The 17,963-nt window shown below is 49.8% G+C and overlaps 2 protein-coding genes across 3 annotated transcripts in view; both read left to right on the top strand.

Annotated features, from left to right (window-relative positions):
• Positions 1-17,963, top strand: part of LOC149365742 (dnaJ homolog subfamily B member 4-like) — a 64,695-nt gene that overhangs the window by 22,623 nt on the left and 24,109 nt on the right. The gene's annotated exons all lie outside the window — the stretch shown is intronic.
• Positions 6,387-17,932, top strand: LOC149365743 (dnaJ homolog subfamily B member 1-like). The gene is made up of 3 exons (XM_089545655.1): positions 6,387-6,618; positions 14,836-15,669; positions 16,077-17,932. Exons 2-3 carry the CDS (start codon positions 15,076-15,078, stop codon positions 16,311-16,313), a joined length of 831 nt encoding a protein of 276 aa, XP_089401781.1. The 5' UTR covers positions 6,387-6,618; positions 14,836-15,075; the 3' UTR covers positions 16,314-17,932.

Here is a 17,963-nt window from a genome sequence, read left to right as displayed (position 1 = left end):
GGCAATGCCGCTCAACACAACGGTCAAAAGTTCGTCGTCGTTTTTGCCTGAACAAGAACTTCTTCGTCGTTACAATATATATATATATATATATATATGCGCGTTCATAAAAGGTTTCCCGCTCAAAACGGCTTTTGTCCGGAATTGTGTGTGGCATTTCTTCACGCTGTTGTGTTATCGCGAAATGAAACGTTCCTGTCAATTACAGGAGTTAAAATTTTGTAGTTGTTTCTTATTTTATGCACGTTCAGTTCGGTGTCGCACACACTATGGAGGTAGAGTATTTTGCAGACGTCTCGTAGGTATTAAATAACGTTGTGGGTATGTAGCTTGTGACAGCGACGACTGTGATGAACAGAGATGACGAAGAACAAAAATCCTTCTCAGCAAGTAAAGTTTCCGGGCTGAAAGATTCTTCATTAGCCCATCAAAATAAAGCACCAACTGGCTAAACACTTACCGAATACACTAAAACTCTTATCCGATGAAAACATCACGTAAGGGATGCCATCTATAATGGCTCCTCCTAATCTCCTGATAATGACGCTGATAATCTGCACCACGAAATCAGTTATTTCGGATAAAAAGTGATGGTGCTTTCAAGTAGGATTTTTTTTACCCGCTAATAAATTACTGAGAACCGAAAGCTCTGAGTAAAAAACTTCAGGACTCTGCTTGTGTACTTTCAATGACATTTGCGCATCAGCTGAAAAAGCTGCGGACTGTTGTCGTGGACTTTGCGTGGAGGGTGGGTTAGGGCACAGACGAAAAAGTGCAGGAATGTCATCACTTTGGACGAAAAGCACCAGGTGCCAACGGCAAAACCACGAACGAGACAGTACAGGCGGATACGGGCTGTGCATCGTTCGAAGCACGGTAGGCTCAGAGTAAAATATTATATGAAGAACGCCTGAGGGGACTGGACGGTGACAGGTGGGCGGCTAAGGTATTTAGATACCTATACAGGAAAGCATTGACTCACAATGGCGAAAAAGAACTAGGAAACTAACTAGTAAGATATGCAGCACACAAGAACGGTGAAGCGAAGAGCGTTAAACGGCAAGTAAAGAACGCAGAAGAAACAAAACTGGATTAATTCAATAGAAAAGAAGAATCGGAAAAGGCATATCAGGAAGGGATCGTTCTATTATAATTAAAGAGGTATTGCTGTGCTCTTTGAAGCTAGAGCTGGGTGTCTTAGAATGCGCAGCTACAAAAAGAAATATAACCAAGAAGACGACGCCTGTGCAGTGTGTGGTAAATCTATAGAAACAATTGGACACCTTATACTCGAATGTGATGGTACCCATCCGGATGTCGATGCAGGCACAGTCATTCTCCCTGAGGCCCTAGGCTTTAGAGATAACAACGGTCATGTGAATGAATCGGTTGTGTTCAGGAAAGTAAAACCAGCGCTAAATTTTACAAAAACCACTCAGAAAGACGGACAGGACGGGCGCCCGTCCTGTCCGCCTTTCTGAGTGGTTTGTGTAAAATTTAGCGCTGTTTTTACTTTCCTTAACACAATGTCACACCAACTAGCCCAGCAAAATGTACTGTTAGAATGAATCGGCGGGGGAAGCTAGCAAAAAGAGATTGGAAGATTCGTGTCTCAAAAGCAGACAGGTGACATAAGGTTAAAGGTGCAGGATTACAGATTTACTTAAAGAAATTTACGAATTTATAGACAGATTTATAACACCTTTAGAGAAATTTCAAGAAAAATTCATGAAAAAGTTAAGCAAAATTTAAAAAGAAAGATTAGCACGGTGGAAACTGTCACCATTACGTTTCAAAGGAGACGCTCCTATTTTCCATCCTTCCCTCCATGAAGGGGCTGCTGTTCGAGTCCCGGCTCGACCATCTGTCTTTTCAGCGCAAATGCCGTTTTTCTTCAGTTTATTTATTTATTTATTTATTTATTTATTTATTTATTTATTTATTTATTTATTTCAGGTTCCTTCATGGCCCTTGGAGGGCATTAGAGAAGGCAGTGAGCAGTTTACAAATACGTACAGAATATATACACAACGGGTTATTTAAAACAATAGCTAACGCGCGTATTTAGCAGCATCATTACACAAGATTTCGATGTTAAGAGAATACAAGTAAACAATATTGCAAAAAAGTATGAAACGCGAAAAAACTTTAGGTTTGAGAAACAAAAGTATACAAAGTAGTGTTAAGGCATAAGGTCATTTAGAAATACTCATAACACAAGCTATAATACAAAGCAATGACAACACAGTTAGCAACAGTAAGCGGCAAAAATAACGAAAATGCATGTTTAAAATTGGCGAAATCGCTGTATACAGGATAGCAACGTGAAAATAAATAAAATGACCATTTTATCTAATCTACGACAAAATGATCCCGCAACCGTTTTTTAAATTCTTCAATGTTGTTAGTAGTAAGTAAGGCTGCAGGTAGGTGGTTCCACTCCGATGACGTCCTGGGAATGAAAGATGCCAAGCAAGCAGTGGGATCAACTGGTGGGATCAACTGGTGGCAGCGCTGGGATGCTGCTGCACCAAGCACATCAGCTGATGGCAGCAGTGGGATGCTGCTGCACCAAGCACATAAACTGGTGGCAGCGGTGGGATGCTGCTGCACCAAGCACAGCAACTGGTGGCAGCGGTGGTATGCTGCTGCACCAAGCACTAGGTTATGTTGCACTAGTTGCCCTAGGTTATGGCGGTGGAATGACGCCACGACCCTGTAGACCAATGAAAAATCCTCTAGTGACGTCGTCATTGTTGTACTATGTGGTCGTCATGGGGTCTTCTAATTACTCGCTCGAGGTCATGTGATTGTGACGTCAGGACCCTCCCGACCAATCCCGATTTTCTCGACACGGCAACGGCGGTGGCCTCAATGGCCTCTTGATTTTTGGAAACAACCAGAAGTCACAGGAGGCCATATCAGGAGAGTAAGGAGTTTGTTGAACTACAGCAGTCTGGTTTTCCGCGAAAAAAATGAATTTAGTGCGAGGAATGTGCAGGAGCAATGTCATGATGGATGCGCCAATTTCCTGTTGACCTAAACTTCGGCCTCTTGCGCCGCACAGCACCACGCAGGCGACGGAGGTCATCCCTGTAGTATTCTTTTGGTCAATGTTTACTTTGTGGAGTGCGTACGCGTGGTGTGCCACACAGAGGGAGTCAAAGAAAGCAGTCAACATCACTCTGACATTGCTGCGCACTTGGCGGGCCTTCTTTGGTCTTGGTGACGTGGAATGCTGCCATTGTGACGACTGGGATTTGGTTTCCGAGTCGTACCTGTACACCCAAGACTCGTCACCAGCGATTATGGTGTTGATGAAGTCGGGGTCACTGTTTGTGGAATCCAGCATATCCTGTGAGACTTCAACACGAAGCTGCTTTTGCTCCACCGTGAGCAGCTTCGGCGCGAATTTTGCCGCATCTTTCTCCATGGCCAAATTTTCGATGATAATGGAATGTGCAGAAAAATTGGTGATGCCCACCTCTTCCGCAATTTCTCGGATAGTCATACGATGGTCCCGCATCACCACAGCGTTCACTTCGGCAGTGACCTGGCCATTTCGGCATGTTGATGGCCGACCGGAGCGTGGCTCTCTCTGCACCGATGTGCGGCCGTCTTTAAGCCAATTAATTGTACCACTGCTTAATCTGTGTGCTGCTCATAGCATTGTCCCCGAAAGCCGTCTGAATATTCTGAATGGTTTCAACTTGGCTGTCTCCTAGTTTCTGGCAAAATTTGATGCAGTAGCGCTGCTCCTGTCGCTCCACCATTTTCCTTGCAATACAAAACCGACGAGAGCACTGCGCACTGCCTCACTCAAACGCTGCGTCCCAGCGACTGACGCTATCGGCAGGCGAGAAAAAATTTGTGCATGCACACGAAGGTTCAGGGTAGGCTGGTGCAAGCGTGCTTGTTTCGAATCCATCAGGTGTTCGTAAAAAAAAAATAAAGTCGGATACTTTTCTAACAGACCTCGTAGGTATGCATCTGCACGGGCCTTTCCCTGCGTCGAAGTCGAGGTGCCGATGGACTGCTGTTGCGGGAGACTACCTTACGCGCTCAGCTGAATCGAGAGCCGTACGCTCATGAACATGCTTAACTTATCGCCCAGTGCCTGGGAGAGTCCCGAAACTGGCAGGAAATTGGATTCAAGCCCGCGAGGGCATCGATGCTGTCAGGCAAGCCTTCGGCGTCGTGACTGAGTCTGGGTGTGGATCTCAGTTCGACGTTGTGGTCATAGAGAGAAGCTCCTAAGGCGCTACTTTGTGACGCTTGATGTCCCTTTTAAATTACAAGATGCTGCCAGTTGTAACAAGACCGTCACGACCATGTTGCCGAAACTGAAAGCTCCGAGTAAGAAGACATTAAGACACCGGTTTGATACTTTAAATGGCATTTGCACATCAGCTGAAAAATCTGCAGATAATGTTTGCTGGGGGTCCTGCGGGCAGGGTGGGTCAGCACACGGACAGGAAAGTGCGTGAAGGGCACCGCTTTGGATTTAATGCAAAATTAAAGTCAGAATGCGCCTGATTTCTCGCACGTGCTCACACTATCACACCAGACATTTCGAAACGAGCTGAAGTTAGAAAATGCGAAAGAGCGACATGCCTGGAAAAAAAAATTGCATCAAGTTTTGTCACGAGAGCTGTGCCTGTACTGGCTTCGAAGTTGCATTTTGAGATGATTGTCTCAAAGAATCAAGACTGTGGAAAGTTGAGGGAAAGAACGGCAACATACGAAGGGGTACCCAAAAGAAACCGGACTTATTTTTGTTTGAACTTATTTGTTCACATTTTAAGCACAGACCTTCAATCACCTTCAAAGTATTCCCCACTTGCAATGATACGCTTGTCGAATCTTTCATTCCATTTTTCAAAACATTGTTTAAATTCATCTTTTGTGATGCTTGACAGTGCCTCCGTCGTTTTTTTATTCACCTCAGCAACATCAACGAAACGCTTTCCATTCACCTATTTTTTCATTCTAGGAAACAAAGAAAGTAGCACGGGGCAAGGTCGGGAGAGTATGAGGGTTGAGGAATAGGGGTCATGCCATTTTGGGTCCAAAATTGTCGTAGAGACAGGGCTGTGTGAGCAGGGGCATTGCCATGACGGAAAAACCAGTCACCCGACCGCCACAAATCTGGCCGCTTCCACCGCACACTGTTGCCCAATCTTTTCAAAACATCCAAGTAGAATGCCTGGCTAACTGTCTGACCCTGCGGAACAAATTCTCAATGGACGACTCCTCTCACGTCGAAAAAACAAATCATCATTGTTTTGAGGTTTGGTTTCACCTGACGAGCTTTCTTGAGGCGAGGTGAATTTGAAGTTTTCCATTGGCATGATTGTTGCTTTGATTCAGGATTCGATTCAGGAACACTTGAGTTGTCCCCATAGCATCGTCCTTGTACGTCTTTCTTAATATTTCAAGAGTTTCCATTCAACTTTTTCCGAGCAAAAATCAGAATTTCACCTGAGCACGCTGTTCACAAAAATCAGCCATTGCAAAAACGGCATTCACACAAAACAGTCGTCACTCTAAAACTCTGCCTAAACTAGTCTGACCTCCTTCAGCGACGGCACTCGGCTTACTGACTCTGGAATGTTCGTTCTATGCGCTCCTAGTGGCAAAACGCGGTACCACAGAAGCTGTGCCGACCAAAAAATTTAGTCCGGTTTCTTTTGGGTACCCCCTCGTATCCATTCAACAGATAACAAAGTTAACCAAAGCTTACCAGCCGCGAGGTCCCTTCCAATCGCTGCCGGAGAACGAAACGACCAGATTATAAATGTCAACAATGTCAGAAAAAAAAATACGATAAAAAAAAGAAAGTAAAATATTAGTGAAGTCAAGCGCAACTACGAGAACGTTACGCAATGCTACACAAAGCAAAACAAGCCAATAAGCAGCTGGTTAAATGGCGGCGAGAAAACGGAGGCTTTCTCGCTAGCTAAAGGCATCGTTGCTTTGCGCGCTGAGTCGTCACAAGCTGCACGTCCAGCGAGCAACTGCTTAGCCGCGGTGGCTCAGTGGTTATGGTGCTCGGCTGCTGACCCAAAAGACGCGGGTTCGATCCCGGCAGCGGCGGCTGGAATTTCTTTGGAGGAGAAATTCTAGAGGCCCGTGTACTGTGCGATGTCAGTGCACGTTAAAGAACCCCAGGTGGTCGAAATTTCCGGAGCCCTCCACTACGGCGTCTCTCATAGCCTTAGTCGCTTTGGGACGTTAAACCCCATAAACCAACCAACCAACAATTCAGAGCCGCGATGTCCCCCTCGCCATCCCGCCGCCCGCAGCCGACTCGCGCAACGCACAGCGCAGCTGCGCGGTTGCCAATAGAGGACGCAACTTATCTCTGTGAGGCCAGTGAGGTGTGCGGATGACGACACTCGTCCTACGTCATGGGTCCTTAACAGTTGGCTCCCGACTCGCCCGATAGCCGTCTGACGGGCCTGGTCGGATGCGGTGCGCGTGCTCGTCGTTCACAGACTCGCCGTGGCACGAACGAAAACGTTGAAAGCTTTTCTGTGCATCGAAGTGCCTTCTCCCGGATTACTGGACTCCGGCGACCGCCCACCTTCGCAGGCCTGACGCTCAACAAGGACGCAGGTATTCTGCTGTCAACCATTGACACTTTATTTTGTCTTTTCTACAGGCTGGAGCCTATTGCCCCGCATGGCAAACTGTGTTGTTATATGCTGCTACTGGTAACTATGACAGAATTAAAGGGTAATTCAGCATGTTAAAGAACCCCAGGTGGTCGAAATTTCCGGAGCCCTTCACTACGGCGTCTCTCATAGCCAGAGTCGCTTTGGGACGTTAAACCCCCTAAACCAAACCAAACCAAACCATTTAGAACTCATACGTTTGCGCCTTGTATATTTCTGCATGTGTACCTACCGTTGCCGCCAACTCCGAAACTATAGGCAACTAGATGAAACAGAAATTACTGGGATATGACGAGGACTGGCAGCGGCGCTCAGAATAGGATACGTCGGAGGGGTTATTGACGAAGGCAGATGCGCGGCCATTTCGCTCCCTCAAAGAGTCTCTACGCTCGAATAAATGTTATCTCCGTCTTTGTTAACGCTGCGGACGGTGTACTCATACAATGGTGGCGCAGCCTCACTATCGAAGCTGCCTCGATAATTTCGCGGACCAACTTATCTTTGCTCCGTGCATCATCGAAGAAGCTCATCAAACGGCGCTTTTTCTCTTTCTTTCTTCCAGCTCATCCACTCCCTTGTTTCTTTCACTGCGTACCCCTCGTGTAGTTTCGTATACGCGGAACTTGCCTCTGCTAGTTGGGCTCTTTGCAAGTTCGCACGCAGTTAAACGACCCCCCCCCCCCCCCCCCCTTCGTTTCACTACTCTATCTCTCTCTTAAGCTCTGACTGTCTGCTGAATTTCTTGAGGAAACGGTACACATGCCAATACGGTCGAAAAAAAACGAACATTTTAAAAAGCAGCCCGAATGATTGAAGCTATGAGATGTGGTAGGCAATGTCGTGTTCGTCGACCAAGCGACGCCAGGCCGCTCCAGCAACCCTTGCCTCCTCCGCGCATACTCGCCGCCCGCTTCCCAGAAACAAGCGCGGGCCGGCCGCTCCAACAAAAGCTAGCACCCACAAAAGCTAGCAGGCGTCTCCCCCGACGGCATCTGGTCCCCGCAGCCCCGTCGACTGACGCATTCCCAATTCCCTTACCGTGACCGTCTGCATTCCTACAGCAGTGAAAGTGCATTCTTGTACACTCGCCCTCTCTCTCCCTCTAAAGAAATAAACCCCAGTCTCCACTCAGCCATCGCCTTGAGAGGTTCCTCGCACGCGGGGCTCCCACGCCTCGCACTAACACCACATTAACAGGCAAGATACTTCCTTGTTAGATAAAGTTACAGAAGGATGACTAATGTATAGGCTCTCTTTCTGGATGCATAAACCCCACGACTTCGCGAGTCAACTTACCTTTGTGTCGGAAAAGAATGAGTATTAGTATATACCGGCGCTTTTACACTTCTTACAATGAACATCTCTCTAGGAAGGCGGACCAATTTTTTTTTGGTTATTTCGTACTCCGTCAGTCACTATATCAGCCAATATATACTAGCGTACTGATAATTTTCTGACACAAATACTAGTTGACCCGCGATGTCATGGAGGCTTTCTACATTCAAAATATGAGCGTAACATGCATTGGTCATCGTTCTGTGACCTTTTCTAATAATGAAGAAAGATGTTTTCTCTACCACTTCTCATAGCTTCAACCACTCCGGATGATGCGTTCTGAAATTCATGTTTAATTCTTCGTTTCCCATCGTATCTATATGTGCACTGTTTCTTCAGTAAATTCACTAGATATGCAGCGCCTGTATATGTTTTCTCCTAAGTCGCATCAATGGTTTGGTGTATGGTAGTTTAACATCCCAAAGGGACTCGGGCTTTGAGGGACGCCGTAGTGAAAGGCTCAGGAAATTTCGACCACCTGGGGCTCTTTAACATACACTGGCATCGCACAGTACACGGTCCTCTAGCATTTCGCCTCCATCGAAATTCGGCCGCCGCGGCCGGGATCGAACCCGCATCTTTCGGGTCAGCAGCCGGGCGTCGTAACCCCTCAGCCACCGCGGCAGCCCATGTCACGTCTATGCTTTCGCTTGTCGCTTACAATGAATGCTTACCAACTCGCCCAAACTTCAGCTTTTATCCCTCTTTCACCTTGGCGCTCAGAAGAAGCAGAAAGACGATAGAACACGCCAGAGGAAGGCTCATGTGTTACGCAAGCAGTCGTCGAGATGCCGCGGGAAAACACGCCTGACTCAGCTGGCTTCCGGCCGTCTACACTTCTCTCCGTGTCATAGCACGCAAGCGCCGCGCATCATTACTGTCGTCCCTTTTCATAGCCGGTGAACTAAAGCGCCTTTTAATAATGCCAGTCTGAGAGCATGCATGAGGATGAGAACGGGGGAGCTAGAGGGATACACCTATAGTAGGATACCCCCCCCCCCCCCCCCCCCCCCCCCCCAAAGTAGGGTGAGTGCACCCTACCATTACTTTCAGCAATGGTGTTTTGTGGGCACTGGAGCCATACTAGGTCGGGTCCGGTGTAGAGTGGCTTCTTAGGTGTGTGCACACCGTTAAAACGTCAGAAACATTTGCGCCGTCTCGGATGTCATCGCTGACAAAAATCGCTCTGGGTGTGCCAAGGCGACGTTTCTCTTTTTAATCTATTCACATACGATATGATACACAAAACAACTTCTTCATATGGTGCTTAAAATTGCATTGTTTGGCGAGGCTTCATCACGTAGACCGAAGGATATTAGTTGCTCTCCGGGAGGTAAAGCCATAGTTATGGTGTGCGCGAGCTGAGGGACTGGAGAGGCGGGTGCAATGACGGGTTTCGTTATTGCTGGGTGCTATCAGAACAACGATGGAAGAGCGGGGGGGGGGGGGGGGGGTTGTTGCTGGTGATGGGCCAGAAAAAAATGCGTTCAGGTACAACGTTTTTATGTGATAGCCTTGAAAACTCCAAGGGGCCAAACTGCGTCGTCGGTCACGAAATTCGCTCATTGGCTGCAGGGAAGCGACGCCACAGACCGGAAGTGACCCCACTACCGGCAAAAGCTTCGAGAGCTGTTCATGCTATTGCATTGTGTTGTGTCCCCTTATTGCTTTTGTGTGTGTGCGCCCCCGCATCCTCCTCCTAACGACCACTCGCATCCTCCTCCTAACGACCACTCGCATCCTCCTCCTAACGACCACTTGCCCCTCGTCGCACGCTGTCGCCAGATGCCCCCCCATGGTGCGCCCCCGCATCCTCCTCCTGTTTTGGGAAGCCACTCCCTCCCGTGGACGCTTCTCCGCTCCCTCCTTTCTTCGGGCGGCCAGTTCGGCTCCTGCCTCGGTCGACGCTGGTCGCACCCTCATCGGCTTTAAATAAACGAAGTCTTAAAGTACCGTGTGCGTCTTTCGCTGCATTCAACACAGCGACCGGACACGACAGTGGCGACGAGAAAGTGGATTCGACCCGCGCTACGCAACGCTATTGACAAGCCATGGCTACGCGAGGGTTTCCCAATCAGATACCAGAGTTCAACGGCTCATCGTGGTCATCGTGGGTTGGACGCCTTCAGTTCTACTTTGAAGCTAACAACATCACAGACCCAGCCTTGAAGAGGGCCAACCTGCTGACGCTGTGCGGGGAGCAGACCTACGATACTGTCTGCGCCCTTATTCAGCCAAGCACACCAGCGGCAGTGTCTTACGACGACATCGTAAAAGCGCTGCAAAAGCACTACGACCCAAGGCCATCCGAGGTCTACAGCCGGGCTCGCTTCCAACGACGAGATCAACTGGGAGGAGAAACTGTGAGCGCCTACGTAGCCGCGCTCAAGAAGCTCGCTGCCGACTGCAATTTTGGAACGCTGTCGACAACAGCTACCGGGCAGGAGGGAGACGCAGCTTCTTCTGCTAACACCACCATGCTTCCCTTGGACGTGATGTTACGCGACAGATTTGTGTGCGGACTGAGTGACGAGTCACTGCAGCAGCGCCTGTTCGCTGAGAAGGACCTCACATTCAGCAAAGCTTACGACATCGCCGTTCGAGCGGAGAGCGCCGGTCACCAGCAGAGAGGGATTCGCCGGAACACCGAGCCGGTACACCAGACAAGCAACCAGGTGCGCAAGCCTTCTGTTGTTGTAAAATCGGTCAAAAAGGCACAACGCTGCTGGCGGTGTGACGACCAACACAACCCCCAGGGATGTCGATTCCAGTCAGCCACGTGTAATTTTTGCCACAAGCGAGGGCATATCGAAAGAGCATGCATTACGAAACGGAGACTTGCCAAGATAAAGTCACCTTCCCAGCCTAATCACAGCGTCAACGCCTCAGAGAATACGCCGCTATCTGATCTCCATGGAACAACATCAGCAACACCATCTGTGTTGTACGACCTGAACACCATGAATCTCGGCACGCGACCGAAGATTTTTACAGAAGTAAGCGTACATCACCAGCTGATTAAGTTCGAGGTGGACTCCGGCGCAGCCTGTACTCTGATCAGTGAGGACACGTTCCGAACTTCATGGCCATCTGACGCACCAGCCCTGCAACAAGACGACACGCACCTGCGAACGTGGTCAGGACAGAATCTGCCACTATTGGGCTCTGCCAACGTGCAGGTTAACTACAACGGCCAGACCCATACGCTACCTCTGCTTGTTGTGAAGGGCACAGGATCAAGCCTTCTAGGGAGAAACTGGTTTTCTCCACTAGGCGTGATGATATGCGGCATACACCAGACGCCGAGCCAGAACATGGTTGAGCAACTGCAGGAGAAATACAAAAGAGTATTCTCGGAAGAGATTCCAGGAAACGAAGGGCCCCCGGTCACACTGGAGTTGTTGGACAACGCGCAACCCAAATTTCTGAAGGCCAGGCCGGTGCCGTTTGCTCTCCGAGATTCAGTTGAAAAAGAGTTGGACAAACTGGAGCAGCAAGGTGTCATCGAGCCGACGCAGCATTCAGAATGGGCCACACCACTTGTCGTAGTTCGCAAGAAGAACGGAACCATACGCCTCTGCGGAGACTACCGGAGCACCGTCAATCTTGCGACTAAAGCGTCCTCTTACCCGCTACCGACACCTGAAGAAGTATTCAGTGTACTACGTGGCGCAAGAGTCTTCAGCACATTGGACCTCACCCAGGCGTATCAGCAGCTGAAGGTGAGCGAGTCAACTGCTGAATTATTGGCAATTAACACACTGAAAGGCTTGTACAAAGTCAAGCGACTGCGTTTTGGCGTAGCTGCAGCCCCGGCCATATTTCAAAAATTCATGGAGACAGTGCTTCAGGGCATCCCAGGAGTTTGTGTCTACCTTGACGATGTCATCATCAGTGGCACTTCCACTGAAGAGCATACAGTGCGCCTAGAGCTCGTTCTCGAAAGGCTAGCAAACGCTAATTTGTGCATAAGCAAATCGAAGTGCTGTTTTGCGGTGCCAGAGGTGCAATTTCTGGGACACCGAATTGATGCGGAAGGCATTCACCCTACCGAGGACAAAGTGCGAGCGATCACAGAAGCACGAGCTCCAACAAACAAGCAGGAGCTACAGGCTTTTCTCGGACTCTTGACGTTCTACGACCGGTTCTTGGAACAAAGAGCTACCGTGGCCAACGACTTATACCAACTCTTTCGGAAAGATGTGACATGGACATGGTCGCCACGCCATCAGCAGTCATTCGATGCCCTGAAAGACCTGATTCGAAGATGTACAGTCCTCCGCCACTACGACGAAAGGAAGCCTCTGCTTTTGGCTTGCGACGCATCACCGTACGGAGTCGGCGCGGTTCTATCGCAAACTGACGAGCAAGGAAGGGAAGCTCCCATCGCCTTCGCCTCACGTACGTTGTCGCAAGCAGAACGCAACTACGCGCAACTTGACAAAGAAGGGCTAGCCATCGTCTACGCGGCGACACATTTTCACCAGTACATTGCCGGCCGGAAGGTGACCATTATAACCGATCACCGACCGCTATTGGGCATTCTGGGACCACAAAGGCCTATGCCACCAACTTTGTCTCCGCGAATGACACGTTGGTGCATCAAACTCTCAGCGTACGACTACGCTCTGGTCTACCGCAATGGGAGTAAACATCAAAACGCCGATGCGCTAAGCCGTCTGCCACTAGACGCAACTGTTGACGAACCATTTCCACCAGGAGACGTTCTGATGTTCGAAGCACTGCCAGAACCTCCGCTTACAGCAGGCACAGTTGCAGCATCTACGCAGAAGTGCGCAGCTCTCCGGCTAGTTTACACAGCTGTTCAACAAGGCAACGTGCATAAACTCAAAGGGGACAACTTCGACGCTTACCGCAGGCGAGCTACAGAGTTGAGCACCCATCGCGGCTGCATCATATTTGGGTCCCGAGTTGTGATGCCGAGAGAACTACGCGCACAAGCTATGTCTCTCATCCACGCCGGACATCGGGGCATCGTTGCAATGAAAAAGTGTGCCAGAAGCTACATGTGGTGGCCTGGCATTGACAACGACATCGAAACAGTGGTGCGAGAATGCAAGCCTTGCCAGAGCAGCCGGAGCGCCCCGCCGAAAGCTCCTGTCCCAGAATGGGAAAAGCCAGACACACCATGGCACACACTGCACATTGATTTTGCAGGACCAATTGAGGGCTGCACTTTCCTTGTGGTCGTAGATGCCTACACAAAGTGGCTTGAGATAAGGCAAATGGGACAGACGACTTCGGCAGCAGTCATTGACAACCTCCGATCACTATTTGCAACGTTCGGCCTGCCGCGCAAGGTAGTGTCGGACAACGGAACACCGTTTGTGTCTGCGGAGATTCTCAAGTTTTATCGCGACAACGGGATCTCCTCAGTTACATCGGCCCCCTACCACCCAGCGACAAACGGACAAGCCGAGCGCTACGTAGCCGAGCTAAAACGCGCCCTTGAAAGAGATCAGACAGGCTCGCTGCAGCGCCGCCTTGCGCGCTTTCTCTTCAAGCAGCACACGACGGTTCAGAGCACAACAGGCGAGACCCCCTCGAAAATGATGTTCGAGCGTGAAATGCGAACCCAGCTCACAGCCATCCTCCCCGAGCCAAAGGCAGAGACGTTCCGGGAAGAAAAAGCAATTCCGCGCTGCGGCACGCTTAATGAGGGGCAGCGCGTCCTCGCCCGACAGTTTCTGAAAAAGCCACGCTGGGAGGAAGCTACAATTGTCAGACGCATAGGCCTGCGCTCTTGGCTCGTCAACATACATGGCACAGTAGCACGCCGACATCTCAACCAGCTGCGTAGATTTACGACGCCGTCTGAGAGCTGTCCGCCAGCGGAGAGAACACGTGCACCATCTTCCCACATAGCCTGGCACCTCTTCCCGGAAGAAGAGACTTCGCCCAGGACAGACCTAGGAGACACAGCGAACAACAGCCAGCCTACAAGTGTTTCTCCCCCGAGCGCACAAAGCCAGCGCGCCTCCACGCGTGAGCGCCGACCCCCTGCACGATACCAGGCAACTTTCTAAGGGGGAAGGAAGTGTTGTGTCCCCTTATTGCTTTTGTGTGTGTGCGCCCCCGCATCCTCCTCCTAACGACCACTCGCATCCTCCTCCTAACGACCACTCGCATCCTCCTCCTAACGACCACTTGCCCCTCGTCGCACGCTGTCGCCAGATGCCCCCCCATGGTGCGCCCCCGCATCCTCCTCCTGTTTTGGGAAGCCACTCCCTCCCGTGGACGCTTCTCCGCTCCCTCCTTTCTTCGGGCGGCCAGTTCGGCTCCTGCCTCGGTCGACGCTGGTCGCACCCTCATCGGCTTTAAATAAACGAAGTCTTAAAGTTCCGTGTGCGTCTTTCGCTGCATTCAACACAGCGACCGGACACGACACATTGCCAGTACATAAAAGAATTAGATGTCCCTGTGATTTTTTTGACACATGTTGCTATGTTCTGTCCGTCGGCTGTGCTAAACAAAGAAACTACGCAACGCGCAAAGAACAACACAGGAAAGCAAGTGGTCGCGCTTTAACGCCGCACTCCTATGGCTCCGTCACATGCAGTCCTTCCAGCTGCAGTGAGGGCGCTGAAAAGCATCTTTTTAGCGACCTACAGTCTGGGGACTGGCATTCCGGTCCTAAACTTTCTTTGAATTCTCGACGTAATATTCGCTGCAGTCGAACGTCGACAAGCTAGCCTTAATCCGAACATTATGATAATGCCGCGGATACCACTGCTCTTCGCGGTCGTCCGCTAATGTCTCATTCAGAAAAGATAATTGGTCATATTGTTTCTGTGCTTCTCAGGGGACGCCTGGCGCCTAATTCCACCTGCGAGAAAAGATCAAGCACCTACTCAAAATATTTGCGGGCAGAAGGTTCAATTAGTTGAACTGCAGCATCGCAACAAGCTGAGCAGCAAGATCAAGTGCGACGGGACCAATCGCTCCTTCTAAGGAGTCCTCCAGGACAACGCCGGAGGCGGTGAAGGCAATACGTGGGGCGACCAGAAGTACGATTACACTACACAGGGGCTGCTCGTCTAGAATGTCCGGGTTCTACAGCGATAAATACCGGACCGGCGGTTCATCTGGCTACGGCGGACCTTTCGATACGAATTTTCCCAACGCGTCCTCCACCAAATACCGCTGCAGCCCTGACGACTACATGGACGATGATGGGTACCGTCCACACAAGCACACTTCTGCCAAAACAGGACAGGGCGGCAGGTCTGACGAGTTCTCCAACCTCAACTTCAATGACCGATCCCAGACACAAAGACCCACAGCAAGCTCGAGGACATCCAGCAGCGGTGGGCCGACCTACAAGAATCCGACCGTCGAGTACGATGTGCACGTGACGCTGGAAGAAGTCTACCACGGCTGCACCAAGAAGGTGAAGGTTCCCAGAACTGTGATGACACCGGGCGACCGTGTGCCTAGGGTGGAAGAGAAAGAATTCACGATCGACGTGAAGCCCGGCTGGAAGGCCGGCACCAGGATCACATTTCACCTTGAAGGAGAACAGCTCTACGGAGCTGCACCCGGTGACGTCGTGTTCATCATTCGCGACAAGCCGCACCCACACTTTCAGAGAGACGGAGCTGACGTCCGATACGTGGCCAAAATCGCCTTCAGGAAGGTTGGTTTAAAGCGTCACCTAGTTCACAGTAAGGGGAGAAGAGCGAAGTGCCTACATGAGGGCCCTGAGATGTATCAATGGTCGGCAGCGCAACGGTGTCGTCAGCTGTATCGTACCCCAAAAAGGATAAATACCGTAGAGCAATTGTATTTAAAAAAAGCTAGCTCTAGTCAGGTTTGCCCGACTTGCCGAATGCAAGAGTAAGACGTGAAATGCGTTTATTCTACTCTTGATGCATGTTTTGGATGTCGCAGTCGAACGGGGAACCGTGGAGCTCGACTGAATGCACTTTTTTTCCTGAAGCTTTAACCTGCTTCTTCCTATCGTCTTTATCTCATAGCTACTTTGTTCTGGAACTGTTCTAGAACAAATGGGGACGCATTTTTTCTTCTTCTTTTCATTTACAGGCACTCCGCGGTGGCAAAATAGAGGTGCCCACGGTGACCCATGGTAATATAACTGTGCCGCTGACCGACATCATCACGCCCACCACCGTCAAGCGCATTCAGGGCCAAGGCCTTCCTCACCCCAAGAAGCCAACGACGAGGGGTGACCTTGTCCTAAGCTTCGACATCGAGTACCCCCGCATCGTGACAGAAGTCGAAAGCCGAGCATTCTGGCACACACTGTCTCGCCTCATCTGAAGAACAGCACAGGATCCGGTACGAGTGGCTCGTCTTTGAGCCTGACTTGAGCGCTGAATGTGAGCCAGTGTCAGTGACGGAACATGCCGTGTTTGTGTCCTGGAGACAAGATTGAAGTGCTTATTCTATCAGAACATTATCGCCTTAAGGTGTATGAATGTGAATTCATTTCTTTTTCGCGGAATTTAACTGGGCACACAGTGATGGTAGGAGTGCGGTGCTGATGATGATAATGATGAATGTGGTGGCGGTGACGGTGTGCTTATAATGACTTATAATATGCTTATAATGTGCTTATAATATGACTAAGAATGGTGGCCTCAGGAATCACCAAACCTTTCCGGACATTGAGCCTCAGTATTGCACTTGTACAGGTAGTGGTGGCCAAGCTCTATTGCGATTTATTTCAAAGGGGGTGAGGTGAGGAGGACGTTCCGCCGAGGCCTCCTGGCCCAAATGGTCTAAGGGTAGCGCGCCTTGCTCACTTTCAGGGCGTCCATCACGTTCCCATCCTCCCATGCAGCTATAGTCTTCTGTAACATCATATGTGCGTGTATTACGGACTTCGAGCAGTGGTGTACTGTTGTGGTGTCGCGAATCAGTAGAAGTCATTGATGAAGCACTGCAGTCCCAACAACATCCTTCAAATGCGCTACGCCTTCATGGTATACCGGTGCCGGTCATTGAAGATCTGTCTCAATGACTCCATGCTTTTTTTTGCTCCATCTCAACGTATCCACACAAGGCTACCGCTCCGACCAGCGCTTCATATCTGTCATTCCAACATATAAGCAAAGGCCTCCACGTTGCTGTTACGTTAAGTCCCATCACCCGCACCTACAAAATACCGGTGCTCGGGTTACGTGCATTCCTCAGTCCACATCAGCAACGCCCATCCTGCGGTTGTTCTAAAAGTCGTAGGCATGTCCTACGGGACGTGCCTCCAATTATAATAAAGTTCTCAGCAATGAAAACAGCCACTCCAATCTTGTAAACGGCACAAGCAGCGAACAAGAGCTGTGGAGTGCACAGCTGCGGTTCTTCTTTGTTGTGGCGCTTTGTGCCTTGGACTAGAGTGTAAGGGCTCGGTGTGCTCGGTGTGAATTTTAACGTTATTTCTGTTTGCATGCCACTGCTATAAGCTCTTAGGGACATGTGGTCTGTTTTCCAGCCGCTTAGTAGGAAGGTAGCACTGCTGGATGGCTGGAAGCGTGGATGACTCCAGTGAGCACTTCAAGAGAAACAGTTTATTGAAGGAATTCGCTACAACAGCAGCTATGTGTTTTGTCCATGAAAGATGCCTAGTTTTCCACCGGCCCAAATATTTGTATTCCACTCCTTCCAATAGTGGTATGCATATTAGCGGCACACACAAATTGAAGAGGTCTTTTCCTTCGAGCAATTATCATGAAAATGGCTCTTTCAAAATTAATAGACATTTGCCATTAGTCGCACCAAGTAATGACCTTCGTGAGGTCATTTTTTAGTTGCACGTGATCGTCAAGTGTAGAGACCTCTTCGTACAAAACACTATCATCTGCGTAAACCTTCATGCACACGAAAAGTCCTGCCACAGTGTCATTAATAAATAATAGAAATAAAAGTGTCCCCAGAACGGATCCCTGTGGGTGCCAGACTCAATCTGGACAC

The sequence above is a fragment of the Amblyomma mixtum genome, chromosome 1 (genome assembly GCF_055824585.1).
Source record: "Amblyomma mixtum isolate Tamu chromosome 1, ASM5582458v1, whole genome shotgun sequence".
In the NCBI taxonomy this organism is placed as follows: Eukaryota; Metazoa; Arthropoda; class Arachnida; order Ixodida; family Ixodidae; genus Amblyomma; species Amblyomma mixtum.
Note: the sequence above shows the minus strand (reverse complement) of the source record. Positions and strands in the feature narration are given on the sequence as shown.

What these genes read in the sequence shown, in the direction of transcription:
- LOC149365743 (XM_089545655.1), top strand. Translation starts at nt 15,076, where the DNA reads ATGTCCGGGTTCTACAGCGATAAATACCGGACCGGCGGTTCATCTGGC. An exon ending in CCAAAATCGCCTTCAGGAAG is followed by an intron (nt 15,670 to 16,076) that starts GTTGGTTTAAAG and finishes TTTCATTTACAG; the next exon opens with GCACTCCGCGGTGGCAAAAT.